This window comes from Mycotypha africana, assembly GCF_025528875.1.
Source record: "Mycotypha africana strain NRRL 2978 chromosome Unknown BDF20scaffold_9, whole genome shotgun sequence".
NCBI lineage: Eukaryota > Fungi > Mucoromycota > Mucoromycetes > Mucorales > Mycotyphaceae > Mycotypha > Mycotypha africana.
Window position 1 is genome coordinate 852,082 of NW_026515733.1, and position 19,891 is coordinate 871,972.

General features: G+C 38.1%; 8 protein-coding genes across 8 annotated transcripts; 5 read left to right on the forward strand and 3 right to left on the reverse strand.

The window, feature by feature from the left end:
- Positions 1 to 891: 891 nt before the first annotated feature.
- Positions 892 to 3,296, reverse strand: BDF20DRAFT_824759 (Oligosaccharyl transferase STT3 subunit-domain-containing protein; the record flags this gene model as incomplete). Its single annotated transcript, XM_053077921.1, has 2 exons — positions 892 to 3,037; positions 3,160 to 3,296. The coding sequence occupies 2 exons, from the start codon at positions 3,294 to 3,296 to the stop codon at positions 892 to 894; spliced, it is 2,283 nt and encodes a 760-aa protein (XP_052933537.1).
- Positions 3,297 to 4,520: 1,224 nt separating this feature from the next.
- Positions 4,521 to 5,257, forward strand: BDF20DRAFT_907387 (riboflavin biosynthesis protein RibD domain-containing protein; the record flags this gene model as incomplete). Its single annotated transcript, XM_053083375.1, has 3 exons — positions 4,521 to 4,660; positions 4,681 to 4,910; positions 4,986 to 5,257. 3 exons carry the CDS (start codon positions 4,521 to 4,523, stop codon positions 5,255 to 5,257), a joined length of 642 nt encoding a protein of 213 aa, XP_052933538.1.
- On the reverse strand, positions 4,871 to 6,374 carry BDF20DRAFT_698113 (ribose-5-phosphate isomerase). Its single transcript, XM_053076061.1, has 3 exons — positions 6,019 to 6,374; positions 5,816 to 5,952; positions 4,871 to 5,721 (listed from the first exon to the last, which is right to left on the reverse strand). Exons 1-3 carry the CDS (start codon positions 6,273 to 6,275, stop codon positions 5,306 to 5,308), a joined length of 810 nt encoding a protein of 269 aa, XP_052933539.1. The 5' UTR covers positions 6,276 to 6,374; the 3' UTR covers positions 4,871 to 5,305.
- Positions 6,375 to 6,813: 439 nt separating this feature from the next.
- BDF20DRAFT_990021 (uncharacterized protein) lies at positions 6,814 to 7,530 on the reverse strand. The gene is made up of 2 exons (XM_053085311.1): positions 7,151 to 7,530; positions 6,814 to 7,119 (listed from the first exon to the last, which is right to left on the reverse strand). The coding sequence occupies exons 1-2, from the start codon at positions 7,384 to 7,386 to the stop codon at positions 6,942 to 6,944; spliced, it is 414 nt and encodes a 137-aa protein (XP_052933540.1). The 5' UTR covers positions 7,387 to 7,530; the 3' UTR covers positions 6,814 to 6,941.
- BDF20DRAFT_961892 (uncharacterized protein) lies at positions 7,531 to 10,287 on the forward strand. Its single transcript, XM_053084951.1, has 3 exons — positions 7,531 to 7,689; positions 7,760 to 8,262; positions 8,335 to 10,287. The coding sequence occupies exons 1-3, from the start codon at positions 7,566 to 7,568 to the stop codon at positions 10,219 to 10,221; spliced, it is 2,514 nt and encodes an 837-aa protein (XP_052933541.1). The 5' UTR covers positions 7,531 to 7,565; the 3' UTR covers positions 10,222 to 10,287.
- Positions 10,288 to 10,475: 188 nt separating this feature from the next.
- Positions 10,476 to 11,831, forward strand: BDF20DRAFT_825063 (Pkinase-domain-containing protein; the record flags this gene model as incomplete). Its single annotated transcript, XM_053077945.1, has 7 exons — positions 10,476 to 10,576; positions 10,663 to 10,879; positions 10,941 to 11,049; positions 11,111 to 11,210; positions 11,289 to 11,340; positions 11,411 to 11,596; positions 11,667 to 11,831. 7 exons carry the CDS (start codon positions 10,476 to 10,478, stop codon positions 11,829 to 11,831), a joined length of 930 nt encoding a protein of 309 aa, XP_052933542.1.
- Positions 11,832 to 12,083: 252 nt separating this feature from the next.
- On the forward strand, positions 12,084 to 13,296 carry BDF20DRAFT_698251 (uncharacterized protein). The gene is made up of 3 exons (XM_053076062.1): positions 12,084 to 12,138; positions 12,227 to 12,947; positions 13,021 to 13,296. Exons 2-3 carry the CDS (start codon positions 12,351 to 12,353, stop codon positions 13,252 to 13,254), a joined length of 831 nt encoding a protein of 276 aa, XP_052933543.1. The 5' UTR covers positions 12,084 to 12,138; positions 12,227 to 12,350; the 3' UTR covers positions 13,255 to 13,296.
- A 716-nt stretch (positions 13,297 to 14,012) lies between these two features.
- BDF20DRAFT_886428 (inositol hexakisphosphate-domain-containing protein) lies at positions 14,013 to 19,867 on the forward strand. Its single transcript, XM_053081980.1, has 16 exons — positions 14,013 to 14,311; positions 14,384 to 14,634; positions 14,716 to 14,804; positions 14,866 to 14,939; positions 15,019 to 15,044; positions 15,117 to 15,293; positions 15,379 to 15,438; positions 15,513 to 15,680; positions 15,751 to 15,984; positions 16,056 to 16,232; positions 16,332 to 16,786; positions 16,855 to 17,672; positions 17,739 to 18,834; positions 18,900 to 19,003; positions 19,064 to 19,165; positions 19,229 to 19,867. The coding sequence occupies exons 1-16, from the start codon at positions 14,118 to 14,120 to the stop codon at positions 19,839 to 19,841; spliced, it is 4,638 nt and encodes a 1,545-aa protein (XP_052933544.1). The 5' UTR covers positions 14,013 to 14,117; the 3' UTR covers positions 19,842 to 19,867.
- The last annotated feature ends 24 nt before the right edge of the window (positions 19,868 to 19,891 follow it).

The window sequence follows — 19,891 nt, forward strand, 5'->3', positions numbered from 1 at the left end:
GTTAAGAGCTGAACACCTTCCAATCACGGAGCACATTACAAGTTGCGGACATTTTGTGTTTATGTGTTCTTCACCGAGTCATGAAAATACACTTATATAGGTACTGAATTGTAACAGGCAGCAGATTTGAAGCTTAATATGTCCAACAGTTTTTTGGGCCAAGTAACATGCTGCCAAAAGTAGTTATGGCTGGCACTATCTTGTTTGCTACAAGTAAAGGCAACAACACAGTTATCAGCGTTTCGACCGTGCTATAACAAAAGCGTTGCGGATCCTTCTGTTGGACAATATCGGTAAGACTTTCTCCAAAACCAATCTATTTTAACAAGTAGCTTGCCTTGTATAATGTCAGTTTATGAAAATTACCAACAATCAAGCAACTGTAGCAATCATTCAGCTTGTAACAAAAAGCATGTATGTATCTCTAATGTCAACTCATGGCTTCACTGAAAATCAATCATAATCAAGGGAAAACCTCAAGCTCTTCATTTAAAATGTTAGTATTTAAATCACAAACTGCTGCTCTGCTTTCATCAGTCTAAGAGCCATCTATCTCTCCGTTGATAATATAGCATCATACAGCCAGCAAAAAAAGGTACCATAATATACTCACTCTATTTTGAATCTGAAACAAAAGATAACGAGCAGATTCGTGAAAGCTTGATAAAATCGCTGATTTATTCTTCAAGTATATAGTAGATAAATGGTATCAACTTTTACAATAAATTTTATTGTGTTGTGTGACAGACTACTTCGGCAAGAAGGTTCAAGAAAGCCGCTCTATGAGAAGAGAAAGCTTGAAGGGGTTGGGGGTGGGTGAGACGGAGGGGAATGAATGTGAGTTGTTAATATGCTCATAATGATAATTGGGATATATCAAAGGGATTTCGCTTAGTCTAAATCGTCGTATGCAGCAGCTGCACGCTTTCTTCTTTCATTCGTCTTTTTGCTTTTCTTTGTCTTGACTTTTTTATTACCGGTCTCAAATGCTATAGCATCCTTATGATTTCTACCAAGGTTATCATAATCTTTCACTTTGTAAATTCGAACAATCCAATTTTCTGATGTAAAAGCCTCTTCCACGACAGATAATTCAGGACCCTTCATAGGCAAAGGTTGATTACGGACACGGTCATAAGGTTGGCGGCCACCAAATAGTTCGCTGAAGCGGTAATAACTCATCTTGTACATCATTGAATTTCTCATAGCTGGAGAAGCTTGATCGTCTACACGATACTCACCCTGCGGAGTAAAGAAGTCTGCTTCTTTGATCTTCTCGGGCCAAATACCTTGTGCAATACGGATCATCCAAAGGAATTTGTTGATATCATCACCTGAATAACCCAAGAGACCTCCGAAAATGACAAGTACATAATCAACATCGTGTTTTTTCATGATCTCGTAGGCGTCATCTTCATCTGTAGACATGGCACGACCAACTGTAGCAATATGTGTATTGTTCCAAGTATTATTATCAACTAGTGTAGTACGGTTGGAGAAGCCAGCAATTTGATAACCGTAATCCCACCAGGACATAATCTTAGCATCTTCATCAGTATTCTTACGAAGCCAATAATATGCTTCTCTGAAATCGTCAATGATACGTTGGGAACCGTCAGCATTACGAGAGGCCAGGACAACAGACGGTGAAGAATAGGCGTTTGAAGTGACCCAAGTACAATGCCACACAAACATACATAGGAAAAAGATAAATGAACCAACAACAAGAATACGGGTATCGGTACCAATAATTTTAGAACCATTCTTCTCTGCGTTTCCCTTCTTCTCTTTCTTATTATTGTTATTGGACTTTTTCTTTTGCTTGTCGTCATCAATAGTAGAGGTGGTATCGACTGAGGTTCTAGTAACTTTAGGTTCCTTTTGAGAGCTACTGAACTCAAGGTAAGTATCGAGTAGGGTCGAGATAGCGATACCACCACATACACAAACGATAGGGGTAAGTGTCAGCATCAAACGCACCATCACACCTGCGAAATAGGAGGCAAAGATACTGTAGACAATAACAAAGACATGTTCATCTCGAAGTTTCTGGAAACAAAGGTAGATACCTACTGGGAAAACGAAAATAAGCATTTGCAGATCGAAAAAGAACATTGGCCATGCAGTGGGCTGATGTTCTGAGACAGAGGCAATGATAGGTATGTGAACTTTGGCATAGCCAGTATCCCAAAGAGAGTAGAAGCGACCTGTCCAAGGAGCAATGTAACCGCCCAATGTCAGTCCAACAAGGGCAGTGAGGCCCAAAACGAAAGTAAGGATGACACCGGCTTTCAAAACAGCCTGGAACTGCTTGGTGTGGAGATGAGAACGCAGAAGGTTTACAAAACCCAAGATTTGACAGAGGCCAAAAACGCCCAAAGCAGCCATATGCTCCGAGGTGCGAGTGGGTTGGAATCCAACAAAAGGAATTTGCATCGACATAAGTGTGCCCAATACATAAAAGGTAGAGTACGAAACGTATACACGGCTAGAGAAACGACCCATCAGCATCAACACAAATACATGCAGAGGAATTAAGTTAATGATGAACACATAACCACCCCAAGCCGCGACCATATAAAAATAGAAGAAAGCTGCTGCTGAAGCCCAAAGAGCTGATCCTAATTTCAATGCCTTGATCCATAGGTAAAATGTGAACATCAACAAGAAAATAGCAATAGCTTCGTTATCGTAAGAGCCAGCGACTGAACGTGAGATATAACCTGGTGCAATACCAATAAATGCTGCTGCTAATAAACCTGCTGAACTATCCTTCAATTCGGAGGTGAGAAGATATGTAGCAAGCGCTGTCAATCCAGAAAAGATTGGTGCTAAAAGAACACATATATTACGAATATCGACGGGGAAATTGAAAAAGTGGAGTATATTGTGAATAATAGCTGCAGTGACCATGAGGCCAGGATAAACTGTTCCGCCCACTACGCGTCCTAGTGGATACCAAGAGCGGTCGTCGAACCAATTCCAAAATTCATAAAACCCATCTTTGACCAACATACGTGTGGCACGGTAATTGAACCTATTTCATCCCCATCAGCAATTAAATATGTTGAAGCAAATAGTTTAATGATGAATGAAAGAAAGGACATTGGGACTTTGTTCAAGTCTTGGCATAGTTTCTTAACATTGTGCTTTTCTTACCAAGGATCGAACTCGTGTATAATGGACTCATATCGGACGACACTAAATAAACGTGAAGAAAAGGCGACAATAGCAATCAAGCCCAAAATTGCTCTCTTTAGCAATATTTTCTGGCTGCTGACGTCCAGCTTCGCCATTTTGATTTTAGAAGAGAAATAATGGTTAAAGAGCCGTTATAGGAAGAAACGGGGTTTAGGTCACTTTTTTAAGCTCTTTCATTTAGATAATTGAAAAAAGAGTGGCCAGTAAAATTCGGACACAAAAAGAGAGCTTTCATGAGCGGAATTTGGCTGACGAGGATTGATGGTTGCTCCCCGTTCGAATGTAAAATGTGTTATGGTATCCCAGGTAAATGCATAAGCCGTTATCAAAAAGCTGACAATCCGCTCAACAATGCTTCTGAGCAACAATATAGAGCCGTATTTCATGGAAGTAAAATTGATTACACTTTGTCTCTGGCTCCGAAGCACTAGGACACTTTTAAAGGAGGGCACAATTGAAACAAGATACTCGAAACGTTGCTGATTACAAGCTGCTGCTGCCAATTTATTGTATAGTGCGAATAATGGAATTGGCTGCTTAAAAGTAAATTAATGTTTACTGTAATTGAGGATCTTATTTGTCTGGCTACATCCAATAATTGTCTTCTAGCGAGCAAATGCACACTAACAATTTTCGATAGGACTTATTGAAAGATTCGACGTTTTAAGGGTGTGCTGTTTCGAGCATTGCATATCCTAAACCCTTGTTTCATAGTTGATGGCGCTTCATTCTTCCTTCCACAGGCGCTAGTACTGCTCAATAATTTAATTGAAGCTCAATGAGTATAGTGAAAGGAGCATAGGTTTGTAGTCGTGATACTATATAGATATAAATATAAAGGAGGCCATCAATTTGATATAAATGCACAACAGCAAAAATACATTAGAATCCGTTTATCATTTTAACGTTATTCTATACAGGCATTGGCAACTATATCCTATACATATTAATACCAGGGTCCTAATAGCTTTGTTTGCAACCTCAAGTCTACAATCATTGGTTCCTGGCTCTTTGATAAGGTACAGAATAAATTTCAGCCTTTTGCATATTAGCAGTAGCCGGACAAAATAGATTCTCATTTGGGGCAATGAATAAATTTTTATGCGTAAGGTTTTTAAAGATAATTTCATAACTACAATATAAGAATAATGAACGAGTCTATTTACGATGAAGCATCTAGTTTCTTAAATCCTCTTTACAGCAACATCACGCTTCATGAAAAGATACCTTTTGTTACCTTAACGTTTGCTCAAAGTTTAGACGGCAAAATCGCAAAACAAGGACAACAAATACTCATCAGCGGTAAAGAAAGTATGGCGATGACACATCGCTTACGAACACTTCATGACGGTATAATGGTAGGTATAGGCACCGTCCTGGTTGATAATCCACAGCTTAATGGTAAGCAAGGAAGTAGTTGGAACGCAAATATGATATTTTCACAGTTTATTCAAAATATGTTATCATACCAAAAGCAAGGTATTTACCATCAGCCAATGTAGCGTCCATAAATCAGCCTCAGCCAATTGTACTTGACCCTTTCTTGAGGATACCAGTAGACTGTAAACTGATAACGAACTACAAAAACGGCATTGGCAAGCAGCTATGGCTGGTTGTATCAAAAGGAGGAATTGAACGAAATTGCAGCAAAAAAGAAACGCTTATAGATATAGGCGTAAAGTTGATAATCATAGATAAAATTGAGAACGGTATTCAGAAAGAAGAGTATAATATATTGCTTGTTTTTGTTCTACCATTCATTCATTCTTTTATTGTATCTTCAGGTCATATCCCTTTACGGAACGTACTCGAGCATTTAAAAAAAGAAGGCATTGATAAATTAATGATTGAAGGCGGATCAAAAATCATTCAGTCATGCTTGAACAGCAAGACATGGGATCAATTGATAATAACTACAGGACCTATATTTATTGGTTCGGCTAATGGTATCTCGGCTGTTACAACGAATAATGATGACGATTCGAATCTACCGATATTAAAAAATGTAAAATATCAAATCATGGGTAAAGATATTGTGATGGCAGCGACACAATAAATAAATAGAAATACATAAAAGTACAAGATATGTGAATAGTTCCCACATTTAGTGCTCTCCTTCAGATTTCTTGATGGTGGTCAATTTGAATTGCTGCTTCCCATCTTGTCCTTCTTCCTTACTTAGAATATTTACAGATCCATCTTGTTCACCGAAATAAGCAGCGGCTGCCATGTTACAGAACAGTCCGACTTCATATACACCCGTTAGTAGCTTTAGTTCCCTCAGCAAGCTAGAAGGATCTTCTTCTATTTGACCGAAATCGACATCAACGACAAAATTGCCATTGTCTGTTACCACAGGTCCTGCCTTTTTGACAGCCATACGCAAATTCACACTTTTTGGTTTTAACGATAGTTGAGTCTTGATCTTATTCATTACTGTTCGATAGCACATGGGAACGACTTCCACTGGAACACCCTGGTGCCATTGAGTTCCTAATTTTTTAGACTCTTTACGAAAATCTATAAAAGTGTCGAAGTATTGGTGTGATACCATTCAGTGAGTCATAACCAAATAATAAAAAAAATTTACTGGATCTAATCTCCACCAACTTACCGGCAACTATGACGAACTTTTTTGCTGCTTCCGCTACTAACTTCTCTTGAAATTGGCATCCTCCTCCACCTTTGATAGCATTCAAATTTTGATCCACTTCATCAGCACCATCAATAGTGACGTCTATCACGTCGTTTCTATTTTTCCAACACGTAAATAATTCAGACTTTCTATCGACACATATACCAGAATAAATACTTTACTGTTCGATTGATCCTAGTTTGAGACCATTCTCGACAATTAACAGTTTGCTTTGGAAACTGGTAGGTACATAGGTAATATCCTTCAACTCTGGCTTTTGCAAAATTCTTTCAATAACGTAAATAACGGTTGAACCGGATCCAATACCAACGACTTTATCTTGCGGGCTGATATGATCATCGACAGCTTTGTAAGCAGCAAGCTTTTTACCGTTTTCTATGAGTTGCTTATTGTTGTTATCAGAGGACATGCTTAACATGTTCTAAAGTAAGAAGTTGTGGGGAAAAGAATATCGTTTACTTTGCAAATCAAGAAAAAAGAAAAGGAAAAGCCAAAAAAGTTATATGCATAAGTTCGTTTTATGTGAGATCCAGTCAGGAGAAAAGTCACGTTAAAGATGGAAGAACAATTAAGGTTCTTTTTGCTTACATAACATTACGTTTGAACAAGCTTACATAACATTACAGCATCTTACAACTTCCCGGTTGACAACCTGATTGTGACGGAAAGCACTAATAGCTTCATCCCTTCGATAGCATTGATAGCTTCTTTATTCTAAAATATTTCTCTATTAGATCCTAATTGAATATAGATCTGTCAAAAAAAAAAAAAAAATTTTTTTTTTTAATTCATGGGTCAACCTGTGTGACCATAGTATATTTTTCCTGCAGTTGCCTTTGACCTTTACTGTATTCACAGTAAGCAGCGCGCTCTTTTTAAATGGACAAATCACATTCACAACAATTACTAAGCGTTTCGATATTTAGTCAAGCGGAAAATTCTACAGAAAAGAAATGCAAAAATCGAGGAGTAGCCAAAGCTTTATACGACAAACAAATCAGATTCAACGAGCGCACGTGTGTTTGTTTGGTGCATTTAATGGAAAAGTCTCTTATACCAAAATCTGCTGGTATGAGCTGATTTTTTATAATCGAAAGTGATAAACAACATCATTGCAGCACACTTGCAGAGTATTTTTGATTTGCATGAAGAATATAATGTCTCGGTTAGGCAACTTTATTAAAAGCTGAAGCTGAACTTCGGCGTAAAGTTTAAAGGAAACATTAAACTTGTATTTGTTGCGCCATTGTACATCAGGCACGCTTCAACAGTGATTTAGTAAGCAAATAGTACATTAGAACGGTGTTTGCAATGAAGGCTATTATTTCAGTGTAAATTGAACACGCCGAAATAATACCTTGTTCTTGCATAACATTAGCACAGGAATTGTTTCGTGCTATGCTAAACGTCAGCAGTAATCTTTCTAAATCAATAAAATACGGTTTTATTCCATTATTAGATATACTAAGTAATACACTAACATAGTTGGCTTCAAGCGTGGAAAGTACGCTGTAATTTGCAGGCTGCATTTGGGCTGTGTCCTTTCATTAGATAAACCCCTGATTATGTAATGCATAGTCACCTTGGAGTATTGAACTGATTGTTGACAGGTTGTTCTAAATTGCGGGTTCAAATTCAAGGAGGAGTCCTACCCCATGATTTTCCTATTTTACCCCTTTTTCGGCCGAACTACCCTAGACTATTTATTATGCTGTCAAGGATTGGCAGAAGTGTCTTAATAAGGCAAAGCTCTTCCGCAATTCGACAAAATTTGAAAAATTTATATAAACACAGTACTCGATGCGCAAATGTTATTGAAAAGTCTGTTCCTGGTATGTCTAATTGCTAAAAGATTCTTATTACCTACGATCACTTTGAGTCTAACTTGAAATCATACATCAGAAATACAGACAGTAGCTGTGAGAGCCTTCGCAACTCAACAAGTCGATAAAGTGACCGAGCCTCTCACTATAAAACTTAAATTACAGCAGCAACAACATAATCAAGCACAGAAAACATCCAGAACTCCACAACATTATTTTAATTCTTTAGTATGGAGTGAAAATACAGGCAATGTGAAAAATGCTATCAACGTTGTTAGAGAGGCGCAAGAAAAAGGGGAAGACTCCGAGGAACTTTATATTGACTTCTTAAAGACACTAAACAACCTACCTTTTGCGACTGAAGAATATGCAGTTGTGGCCAAGTGGTTTTACTCACCCGAAACACCATTATCTAAAAATGTATTAGAAAGTAAAAATGTATGGATTCAAGTATTGAAGTTAGGTCTCGGATTTGCATCTACCTACCGTGTTGAAGATCTGCGTGCTCTTATTAAACAATTCGAAGCAAGGTTCGACTTGGATACTATGAACAATCAAGAAGCATGGCAATTATTGATCAGAGTAAGCGTCGCAGTATTTGTTGATTTTGATAGCGATTTTAAGCTTCTAACTTCAACGAATTGCCTCCAATAGGCTTACGGTGTTTTGAATAAAGCAGATAAAGTGAATGGAATTAGCGAGAAGATAATGGCATTATTATCGAAGCAAAATGACCATGAGCAAAACGCCAAATTCTATCACTATGCATTAATGGCTCATGCCGAAATCAGCAACCACAATGAAGTTGACGAATTGTTAAAAAAGATGAAAGAGCATGGTTTGCTGAGTCGCCGAACCCTGCTTAGATTGATTCGTTGTTATGGATTTAACGGTGATATTGAGCATACTAAGAAATACACAGAATTATGCGATCAACTTTTCCCAGAAAAAGAGAAATGTGATAAAAGTATGCTATTGATTGCTCATCGAGTAGCGCTGGAGAAATATCATAAACACTTAATCACAACAAGAGGCGTACGTGGATTGAAGTTGAAGCCTAATGACACAACAGCTTTGAATAAAATACACGCATCTTGGGACAAACTTACAAAGGATATGTTCTCAAACAATGACAAAGATTCAACGCCTGTACACATCACTGACTGCAATAATGTTATTGCATACCTTACAATCGCGAACCATATCGATCCAATACAATTTCCTTTGGAAAAGGCTGAAGAGATTTTCAACACTTACATGCCAAACCATTATGTCCAACCTGATGATGTAACTTACTACACTATGCTCAGAGGCTATGCCAGGACTCAACAGTACAATGATGGAACACGTAATATTCGTTTAAATAAGACGCTGCAAATGTTAGAAAGAATGCAGGTTGAAGGCGTGGACACCGCTAATTCTAGTACTTTCCACGCCTTATTCAGGGCTTGCATTCCTCACCAGGATGGAAAGTATTATTTTGACCATTTCAAATTGAAATCTTCATTACCAGCTCGACCCAATCAATACTATCGATTTCATTTGGATCATCGTTTATTTGAAATTGAAAAAATCATGTTGGAAGCCGAAATTCCACATGATCGCTATACCATTTTAACTATGATGACATGTTTGGCGGCAGCTGGACAATACAAAGCACTATACACACGATGGCGCTCACTCGCAGTTAATGGTATACGTAGGGATATGGACATGTATCGCCATATGTTTTCTCTTTGTTCTCTGGAAGTTAGAACTGCCAATAAAGCTCTAATGGTACTAAGGAATGAAATGGCAAGGGAGATTCCTAAACAACGTCAAAGTTGGGATACTTATGTCGCATTATTGGATTGCTGTATTACTTTGCAGAGAGGTGATTTGGCTCGCACTATTGCTTCGGAAATGATGAATGCACAACGCGTACAGCATAAAAAGAGGACTCATCCAGCAGATTTAGCCAAATGGCCAGCTGAAAATGACCCTCAATACTACGCACCTTTACTTCGTGTTGCAGTGGCGATACCCAACAGTATTAGCTATAAAGACCTTGTCTCCAAGATGGATAACAACAACGTAGAATACAATCAAGGAATTTGGGAAGCATTACTATCCAAACCTGCCATAGACGGAGATATCGATGGTGTTCGTCAAATATTCAATAAATATACAATGTACAGATTTGAAAAATTAGGCAAGATCCCTACACCTGTTCGCAATGAACCAGGTGCTGCTGTTATCCCTTTCCCTACAGCGCCTTATAATACCACCGATATGCAATTCATTGACATGTTTATGGCTTCAACAGTGGACTTGGAAGACATATCTTTGGTCTTCGATTGCTTACGAACTCTAAAGGAACAAACCAATATCATCGGCCTATCACGTCGAACTTTGCTAGGTATCACCCGTTTGGCAATTAGGGAGAAATCTTATGACAACCTGAAATACTTAGGAGAAGAAATATTACCTTGTGTTCCTTATGAGAACCAAACCATCCGAAAGATGTACAAAAAGATTAACTATCATCTTCAAAAAGTATAGAGGAATAAACTATCCTTCACATTATTCTTGTAAACCTTCCGTAAGAATGATGTTTTACAACTTTGCGTAATTTGTTCAGAAGTGTATGCTGTAATATAAAAACCTAGCGGTTTTTTCTTTTGCTTTTTGACTTTATCTTCTTGCAATTTTGCATAAACCCAAACCAGAAATGGCGGAGATTTTCGCATACCGATCTTTATCTTTATCGCTGCCAAAGCTTGTCCTCTCTTCCCTGCTAGACACTCTGCTTTTCGATGGCTTCAAAGCTTCAAGCAGCAGGTGGTGTACCTGCTTCCAAAATTTACAAAAAGCTCAAGAAAGTAGGAAAAGGCGCTTATGGATCTGTATATAAAGGGTAATTAGAAGTTGAGCCAGGCACGACAGATTATTTTAAGGAAGTAATGCACGTATAAATGCTTTTGTTCATTCCTCCGTTATTAGAATCGATACAAGATCGAATAAAATTATTGCTATAAAAGTTTTGAATCTGGATACAGAAGATGATGATGTCGATGACATTCAGCGAGAAATCAGTTTATTATCGCAATTAACACATGCTAAGTCGCAAAACATCACACCTTATTACGGAAGTTTCCTGAACGATACGAAATTATGGATTATTATGGATTATGCAGCTGGAGGGAGTGTTCGAACTATTGTAAGTAACATTCACTTATATTGTAAGTGCGTCTCTATTTAACATTATTTTTTCTTATTAGATGAAAGCAGGAAATATTGAAGAAAGATACATCGCCGTTATCACTCGAGAAGTTCTTCTAGCGTTGTCTTACTTGCATAGGAATCAAATTATTCATAGAGATATTAAAGGTAAAACTTTGCAGATTTAAATACGAGCATAAGCGTATACTAACAATTCAGCCTATTATAGCCGCTAATATATTACTAACGGCGGAAGGAAATGTACAACTGTGTGATTTTGGAGTTGCTGCTTCTAATTCATTCCGAAGAAGCACATTCGTTGGTACACCGTAAATATGCACTTTTTTTTACACATGATGATGCTTTCTTCGTAACAAACATACTAATTTATAACTCCCCTGCATCAGATACTGGATGGCACCAGAAGTGATCAGAGAAGGCTCCTCATATGACTTTAAAGTAAGTGTTGAAATCTTCCATGTGAGCGAGACTAGTCCAGTTAATTAATTTGCAAAAATAACAAGAAAAGGCTGATATTTGGTCGCTAGGTATAACAATATACGAAATGGCTATGGGGAATCCACCTCTATCAAACGTAGAGCCGATGCGTGCAGTATCAATCATCCCCAAAACTGCTCCACCAAGACTACCTGATACTTTTTCTCAGCCGATTCGTGAATTTGTCGAATCATGCTTGTCAGAACATCCCAGCGAGGTACCTTGTTTGAATTGTTCTTCTCACCTTACGTTTTTTGACTGGAAATTCTGATTTTAAGATTTGCTAGCGTTTAAATGCTGATGAGCTATTGAAGTCAAAATTCATCAGGAATATAATTAAAGTGCCTCGATCAGCGTTGAAGGAGTTAATAGCGAAGTACGAAAGATGGAAGCAAACCAATGGAGCATCAAAAAGATTCAGTATTATCTCAAACGATATCAGCGACAGGTAAAAATGATGGATGAACCTTGAGCGACGAAATAAATTGTGTCTGATAACTTTCAATTTAGTGATGCTGAAGCAGCTGATGAGTATGGAACAGACGATGATGAGGAGTGGGAGTTTGATGTAAGTTTGATAGTTGCTATTAGCGTTTGATTTCAGTTAATGCACACTGATTTAGTACTAATATTGCGTGTAGACCATTAAATATGACAGTAACACAGCTACGTTGAAGGCGCCTTTACCAATCAAGGCCGGTACTGAAAAGGATGACAATACGACAAATATAAAAACACCACCATCAAGCGTATATACGCGTAATCCTGAAACACTACCACTTGTGCGCATGTTTATGACAGCAGAAACAGATACTAACAAAATATCAAACGATCTCAACACTCTCAGTATAGCAAAGAATGTTTCGGTGCTATCTTTAAATGAGCATCAGTTACAAAATAACGATGAAAATGTCAATCGAAACAATAAGTCATCCATTGATTTGGCGCAACAGGCATTCCATAGTCATTATATGTATGGGGTTTTGGATGATGTATCTTTTAAGAATAATAAGAAATCCGTACAGGCAGCTCCAACGAGAGAACATAAGCCACTTAAAGGAAATTCTGCGGTTGACGATAGGAAAGTACGATTGACTACGGCTGACATTTCTATGTCGACAACCATTGACGAGCCAACTGCCATGTTGAAAATAACTGTACCAAAATTAGCACCATCCATGCAGTCTACAGGTTTATCTTCTGAGAAAATAAGAACAGGAAAGCCCATGATCCGTGCCCGCTCTCATTCAGATCAAAGACCTGGATCAAGTCAGCAGCAACAGAATCAGCAAGAACTAGGGTGCACTCCAGTAATACCAGCATTATATCAGTCTGAATCAGACCAACCAGTATCCTTAATGTCTAAAAACTTTTCATCTAAGACTGGCTTTATACACGCTTCCTCTTCATCCCCTCTAGCAAGAAGGGTACGCTCTGCTACGACATTAAGACAAACTACTACCGCCGAAAACAATCGTTCAGGAGAAAAAGGACAAATTATTTCGTTGGATTCACCGTTGAAAATGACACCAATAACAAGAAGCACTTCAACGACTCCTATAGAGAGGGTAAGATTGTGAGCATGCTTATTGAAATCGTCTTTAAAATTGACTCACTGATGCTCCTATTTCCATTGGCTAGGATATACCTGAATGTATCCATCCAACTGAAGCCGAACTATGCAAACAAAAGTTAGAACTACAGCAGCAACAAGGGACAGATTGCGAACCTGAGCTAATACCCATCATTGCACCACTTGATTTGGATAGTATAAGCACACAACAACAATTTTACGACGCCATCTGGGGAGCTCTAGGCGATTTAAATGGTTGGCTGGAAGCAATGGAAATTAGTTTATATAATCTTGATATTTAGTACAATGGTATCACTGCAGCACCAGCACAATGTGTACTGAATGCTCATTTGATCTTTTAACCCTATGGTTTATACCTTGAATATTTATAATACCAAAGCTGGTAACCAAATCACTCTTAATAAACAATTATGCCTTGTGCAGAGTTCCACAATGCTCGGGTAGGTACTATTGTAGGTTATGAAGAATATTACTGAAAAAGTTTGCAAATGATTTAACATCTTAACATTTTCAAGCCTGAGCATTTGAAAATTCTGCTCTTTTGTCCCAAAATACTAGCTGTAATTGCAGAGGAACTGAATTGAATGAACTCTATTTATAAGATTGTTGAATACACCGACGGTAAGCACTTCTTTCGTCCCTATAATTAATGTTACTACTGAGGTAGATAGATGTTGTTATCATACATAAATTCATCAGATTCAGACCACAATTATATGGTTTCCTCTCTGTAACGCAATAGATGTGTAGTTTTTCGGTTTCCTTAATGTTTGCATTAAAAGTTGGTATTCTTCTAACAACTAAGGTAACAACTAACGCAAAACCGTAAGGAAACAAGATAAAACAAAAAAGAAAAAAAGCTAGAGTGACTTTTTTACTTTTTACACTTCGATATACCAAAGAAAAAAAAAAGGATAATGCTAACTGTAAGCAACGTTGATATTGATACTGTGCGCGAAGGTAGCAGCTTGGTTGAACTGGGGGAATTAGGCAAACGTAAGGGTATATAATCAGCATTACGTAAGGAAAGGGTTGTTACCAAATTTGGCCAGAACGAAAGGGTGTCTGAGTACTAATTTTGACATGACAGCTCTTTAATGCATTGTGGTGTCAATCGAAACGATTACTTTGCTCTTTCCATAACATGTCTGGATATCCTCACTCACAGAAGGGCTTTAACAAAGATTCTAATAGAAATCCAACAGAATTGGAACAATCGTCTGTTTTCACACCTGAACTTGGTCATGTCACTGAACCCAACTCATTCCATTTCGAGAATTTGACATCGTCAGTAAACGACTCCAGTCGAAAACCTAATAAATTTGTACCTCCTCGAATGTTAGTAATAATCTATGGGGATGATCGCTTTTATTGTCGCTTCAATTAAACCTTTTTTTTAAATCATTACAGCGAAGAAATTCGAACAGCATCTTCTTCGTTACCTAGATCAGCAATGAACTCTCCCCGTTTATCACCTACACGACCTGGTACACCAATAAATCCTGAAGAGGATGGACGTGTATCTCCAACTTCACTGGCACAAGTCATGGAGTCACAGGATCCTCACCATCTTTTAGATATTGTAAAAAATCTCGTGCGTACACGTCATGGCAGTGTCCTATCTCGTAATACGATTTTGAAAATGGATCATTTTGAGAAAGGCAATCATACTAATACATTTGGCACAACGAGGTTACGAAAACAATATCTAACTTAAAGGCGGCTTTTTGAAAATATAACAGGTGTAAATACCAAGCTAGATTTTCATCTTCAAGGTGCACCAAACTTTCGTGTCGCAGCTTTGAATGTATACGGTGTCGCACAACCAACTGTAAGGCAAGCCACCCATCATATGTTCTTTTGAGTTACTGCTGACACCACTCAATCGATAGGCTAATGGACTGTCTACCGTTCTGACATTGCTTAATTGTCACCCTTGCAGTACTTTGAAGAATTCTTGTACTTGGTATGAATACAATTTCCATTCTTTTTCTTCTTTACGAACTAAAAGTACATCCATTAAATCTACAAAACTTTTATTAAAGGTTCTTAACCAGAGAAGAACCGTTAAGTGAGTAACCTCAACATTGATGTAATACCAATGATGACAATTGTTTTGATCAAAACCACCTTTTTAAAATAGTCTATTTAAATGGAAATCCGTATGTTCTACGTGATTATGCAAATCCGTTACACAACATGGTGTCATTTTTGGGCATAAATGGCAACAGATTGGAGAAGCTTGAAGAACGGTTAAAAGCCGACGTATTAAGCGAAGCAAAATCTTTGAATGGGCTTATTTTGGTCCACCAAGAACTCAGTAAGACTAGCAGTACCTCCTCGCCAAGTGAAAATGTACGATGCTTATGACTAATCTGATTTCTTCTTTGAAAAATCTAAAATAGCCGATGGTACTATCGTACCTTGCTTTATTGCAGCTGATCAGATACAAACCCCAAGGGAATGTAAGAAAAATTATAGAGATCATTTATCAATTCCTGCAAAAGAAAGACAGTAATTCACTAGTTGATAATTGTAGTGTTCGAGGAATTTTCTAACAAGAATTATAGGTTGAAATACTTTCGAATTCCAATTTCTCCTGAGCAAGCTCCTGAAGATAACTACTTTGATGAATATGTGAGAGTCATAAAGACCTTAAAGCCAACAGATCCGCTTATCTTTAACTGTGGCATGGGTGTTATTAGAAGTATGTGAATATGTAGAGAGGTATTACTGTTTGTTATAGTTGACAGGTGTCTAAACTTTTGTTGAGATAGCTACGGTTGGTATTGTGATCGCACAAGTTATCAGACGCGCCCAACTACTTGAGATGAATGCTCCAGATCCTTTCCCATTGCCAGGGTGGGTATATTCAGAATTGCCGCAGAATAATCAAAACACTCGGTTGGTCGAGAATATAGCAAACGGCTTATTGAAGGATTGGGAAGAAGTAGACTCTATGGAACAGAAAAATCATGCATTATTAAGACTAGTTTATATATTAGAGCAAGGTATATTTGTAACAAAGGTCAGTATACATTGTGAGCTTTAAATTAACTCACGCTTCTTCGTGCTTTTACAGGGCTCGATTCGAAGATGTCCTCTAAATCTGCTGTCGAATGGGCTCTAGAACGTGGTAATTTGATTGAAAGGCTAAAGGAGGCCATAATGGGCAATTACAACGTTATTACTTCCTTAACAGCGGTTCTTGACAGCGGTAATTTCAGCAAAAGATTGATGGATAATATTATAGACCAATGTAAGTAGGAAAATAGAGCTTTAACATGTTTGTGAAAGCAACTAGATTTGCATTTATATCTATCCTTTAAATTTTTTTTTTTTTTTTTAAAAAAAAAAGCGGATGCTGTCGTCAACTTACGCGAGGATATCCTTATGAACAGAATTAAGCAGACGACACAGCATCAAAAGTCATCAGATTATGCTTCTACAGATAATTTCATATCTAAAGCCGTTGCTGGTCTTCATCGTTACTTCTCTTTATTATGCTTCACAGCCTATATTAATGAATCATCTGATACGGACTTTGGAGTCAAATTTTCTGAGTGGCTACGATCGAGATCAGAAATATGGACTATGCTGCAGACAATTCGTCGAAAAGGCTCCAAGCTGTATCTATTACGGCCTGTAGAGGATTTGCACCGATTGAGGATCTCAAACAATAGTCATAATATTTTAGTCAATGGTCGCTTTGGTCGAAACAGATTAGGCTCAAGCCCTGGTATGTTTGAAATGACAGGCGCAGGTGGTCAGCTCGGCTCTGTAGCTTCCGAAGTGGAAGAATTCATCTTAAAAGTAAGAAAATACAATATGATCGTAGTCAACATTTATAGGTCTCCAATTTATTGATTTTCGAAATTTAGTCACGGACAGGTGTTGTACTTACTTCTCAAACCATCCTAAAAGTTGATTTCTGGAACCATGCCAACGATCAGTTCGATGCTGAAGAACATAATCAACTGCAAAAGTTACCAACACCGGGAGGCGTCAGCACCGAAGAAGATGATTGCAATGAAGCTGTCAATAAACGGCGCCAGCGTCACCACATTTTCTTGGTAGAAGGCGGCTCTAATTTCCGACGCATCAAGCATACTCACATTTATGGTATTGCTCAGCCTACCGTAGATGGATTACGAAGTGTACTGCGTCGCTTACTTCATGATCAGCCCAAGAACGACAAAATTCTTTGGATCAATTTGCGCGAAGAGCCTATCATTTACATCAATGGCATTCCTTATGTGCTTCGCGATAGATACTTCACTCTACGTAATATAAGAGTATATAAAGGCATCACTGGGGCTCGGCTAGAGCAACTAGAAGAACGTTTGAAACAAGATGTGATCCGCGAAATTACGTACCATGAGGGCCGTATTTTGTTACATGGTGAGGACGAAGAGGGTAACGTCCTTGCTGCTTGGGAAGAAGTGAATGTGAACGATGTCATGACTGTACGCGAGGTTATGATGATGGCTGCGGCGGGAATTACCGAAGAGTTGCAAAGTGAAAGCAGCAATGAGGATAACAAGAGAGATGACCTTTCTGATAGAGGAAAATATCTCACTGACATACTAGACTATCGACGTGTCCCTATTACAGCAGAAAAGGCACCTGACTGGTGTGATTTCGATGAAATACGTAACCTAATAACCACCACTGATTTATCCAAAACAGCATTGGTTGTGTAAGAATCAAAAACAAATTGTATGATGTTTCCTTGTGAAGTCATAACTTACAAAATTTTTCGTAGCAACTGTCAAATTGGATTAGGACGATCAACATTAGGGACAATTATTGCGACCCTCGTTACTAAATGGATTAAGCAGGATAGGACAACTCAGCATAATGAGCACCGTGGCAAATGTCAATATTTGAACTACCAAATTATAAACAGTCTTCTACGTGTTATTAAAAATGGGTTAGAAGTGAAAAGCGCAGTAGATAATGCTATTGACAAATGTGGTGCTTTTCTCAATTTACGTGAGATTATTGAATCAGAACACGTCAAAGCTGAAGAGGAAGAAACTGATGAAAACAAAAGACAAATACATATCAAGCGTGCTATCTCAGCTTTGCAGCGGTATTTTGTCCTCATTTGTTTTGAAGGATACCTTCAATCCACTTCTCCAGAGTCACTCGATTCCACAGAAACCTTCCAATCGTGGATGAATAGACATTCTGAAATAGGAACATTGCTGTTAGAATTTAATAACCGCGACGAACGACTGATAGTACCTGTAGAGAAATCTATTTCTGAAGGTGTTGCATTATCAAGTGAAATTATGGATGTCGTTGCGTCACGCCATGGTCAAGTGTTAAGCCAGCAAACTATATTGAAGCAGGATGCCTTTCCGGGTTGCCAAAGGATAAATCTTAAAGAAAAGATCGAAGGGGCTTACAACTTCAGACGGATACCTGTGAAAGAGGTGAAGAGATCGGTCAAATTTCCACTTAAAGCTGCGGATGAAGGCGGCTTGGCTGCAGATTTAGAGCGGCCTGATGACGCCGACTTGTCTCCTCCATTTATTTGTGGTTGCGGCATGCCGTCCAAGAATGCAATTAAATCAGTTTTAAAATCCATGCAAGCTGGTCCTGGTGGTAAAAGGCGCGTTCTATGGACTTGCTTGCGTGAAGAACCTGTGCTATATGTTAACGGACTACCATATGTCCTTCGGTTGTTCCAAGAACCCTATAAAAATTTAGAGTCTACGGGTATCACCACAGATCGTGTAGAATCTGTGGAAGATCGTATGAAGTTGGATGCTATAAATGAATGTAGAAAATACAATGAAAAGCTTTTGTTGCATGATGAAAAACCAAACGAAAAAGGCGAGTATGAATTAATGGTAAGTGACAATTGGTACAGGCTATTTAATAGGTACGCGATGTTTACGTATGCCTTAAATAATAGGGCCTGTGGGAAACTATTAGTATAGATGAGATTGAAACCCCAAAAGAAGTATTTCAATCAATTAAGAACGAAGGCTATCAGGTTGACTATTTGAGAATACCAATGTAGGTTTTGTAAATGCTTATCATGTCATTGACTTTGTACTGACTGTCTCTTTCCTGCAGCACGGATGAACAGGCACCCATTCCAGATGTATTTGATGAGCTTATCTGTAGGACAAGAATTGCTAATAAAGGCGTCGATGTGATATATAACTGTCAAATGGGGTAAGATAACTATTATGATTCCAGCCTTTCGTTAACAGTTTAATAATTTTACTCCTTATATAGCCGTGGGCGTACAACAACTGGCATGGTTACTGCATGTTTGATGGCGATGATCATGAACAATGAACATCTCATAATTGACAACGACGGTATTATTTCAGTTCAGTCACCTGTAGCAAGTCGAACATCACTCTTTGATGGTGTTTTTAATAGCGAGACCGAAGATTTTGTAGAAAGGAGCTATCATGATGGTGAATTCAAGATTATTCTACAGTTAGTCAGTATACTGACATATGGAAAGCTCGCTAAGCGACTCGCTGATAAAGCCATCAATATTTGTGATCATATGCAAAACCTTCGTCGAGCCATTTATGACTATAAGCTGCACTTGAACACAATTGAAGATCATAACTCTAAGCAATACAAAAGCATTCGAGAAGTCGCGTTGAACTATTTGATTCGGTATTTTTACTTGATTGTTTTTGCCAATTATCTGTTGGAAGAGCTTTCCGCAACGAAGCATATGAACGATAATGATCAGAACAAACAAAACATTGAGGAACAAGAAGCCATCTGCAACGATCGTGTTTCGAATGTCTGCAGTTTTAAGAATTGGCTCGAAGATAGACGGGAAATCACAAATATTCTGACCTTAAAGCATGTAGATTTAGACTAGTCTTCTGCTGAATATAGAACTGTACAATAAATTTTAATTGTTCGATACTC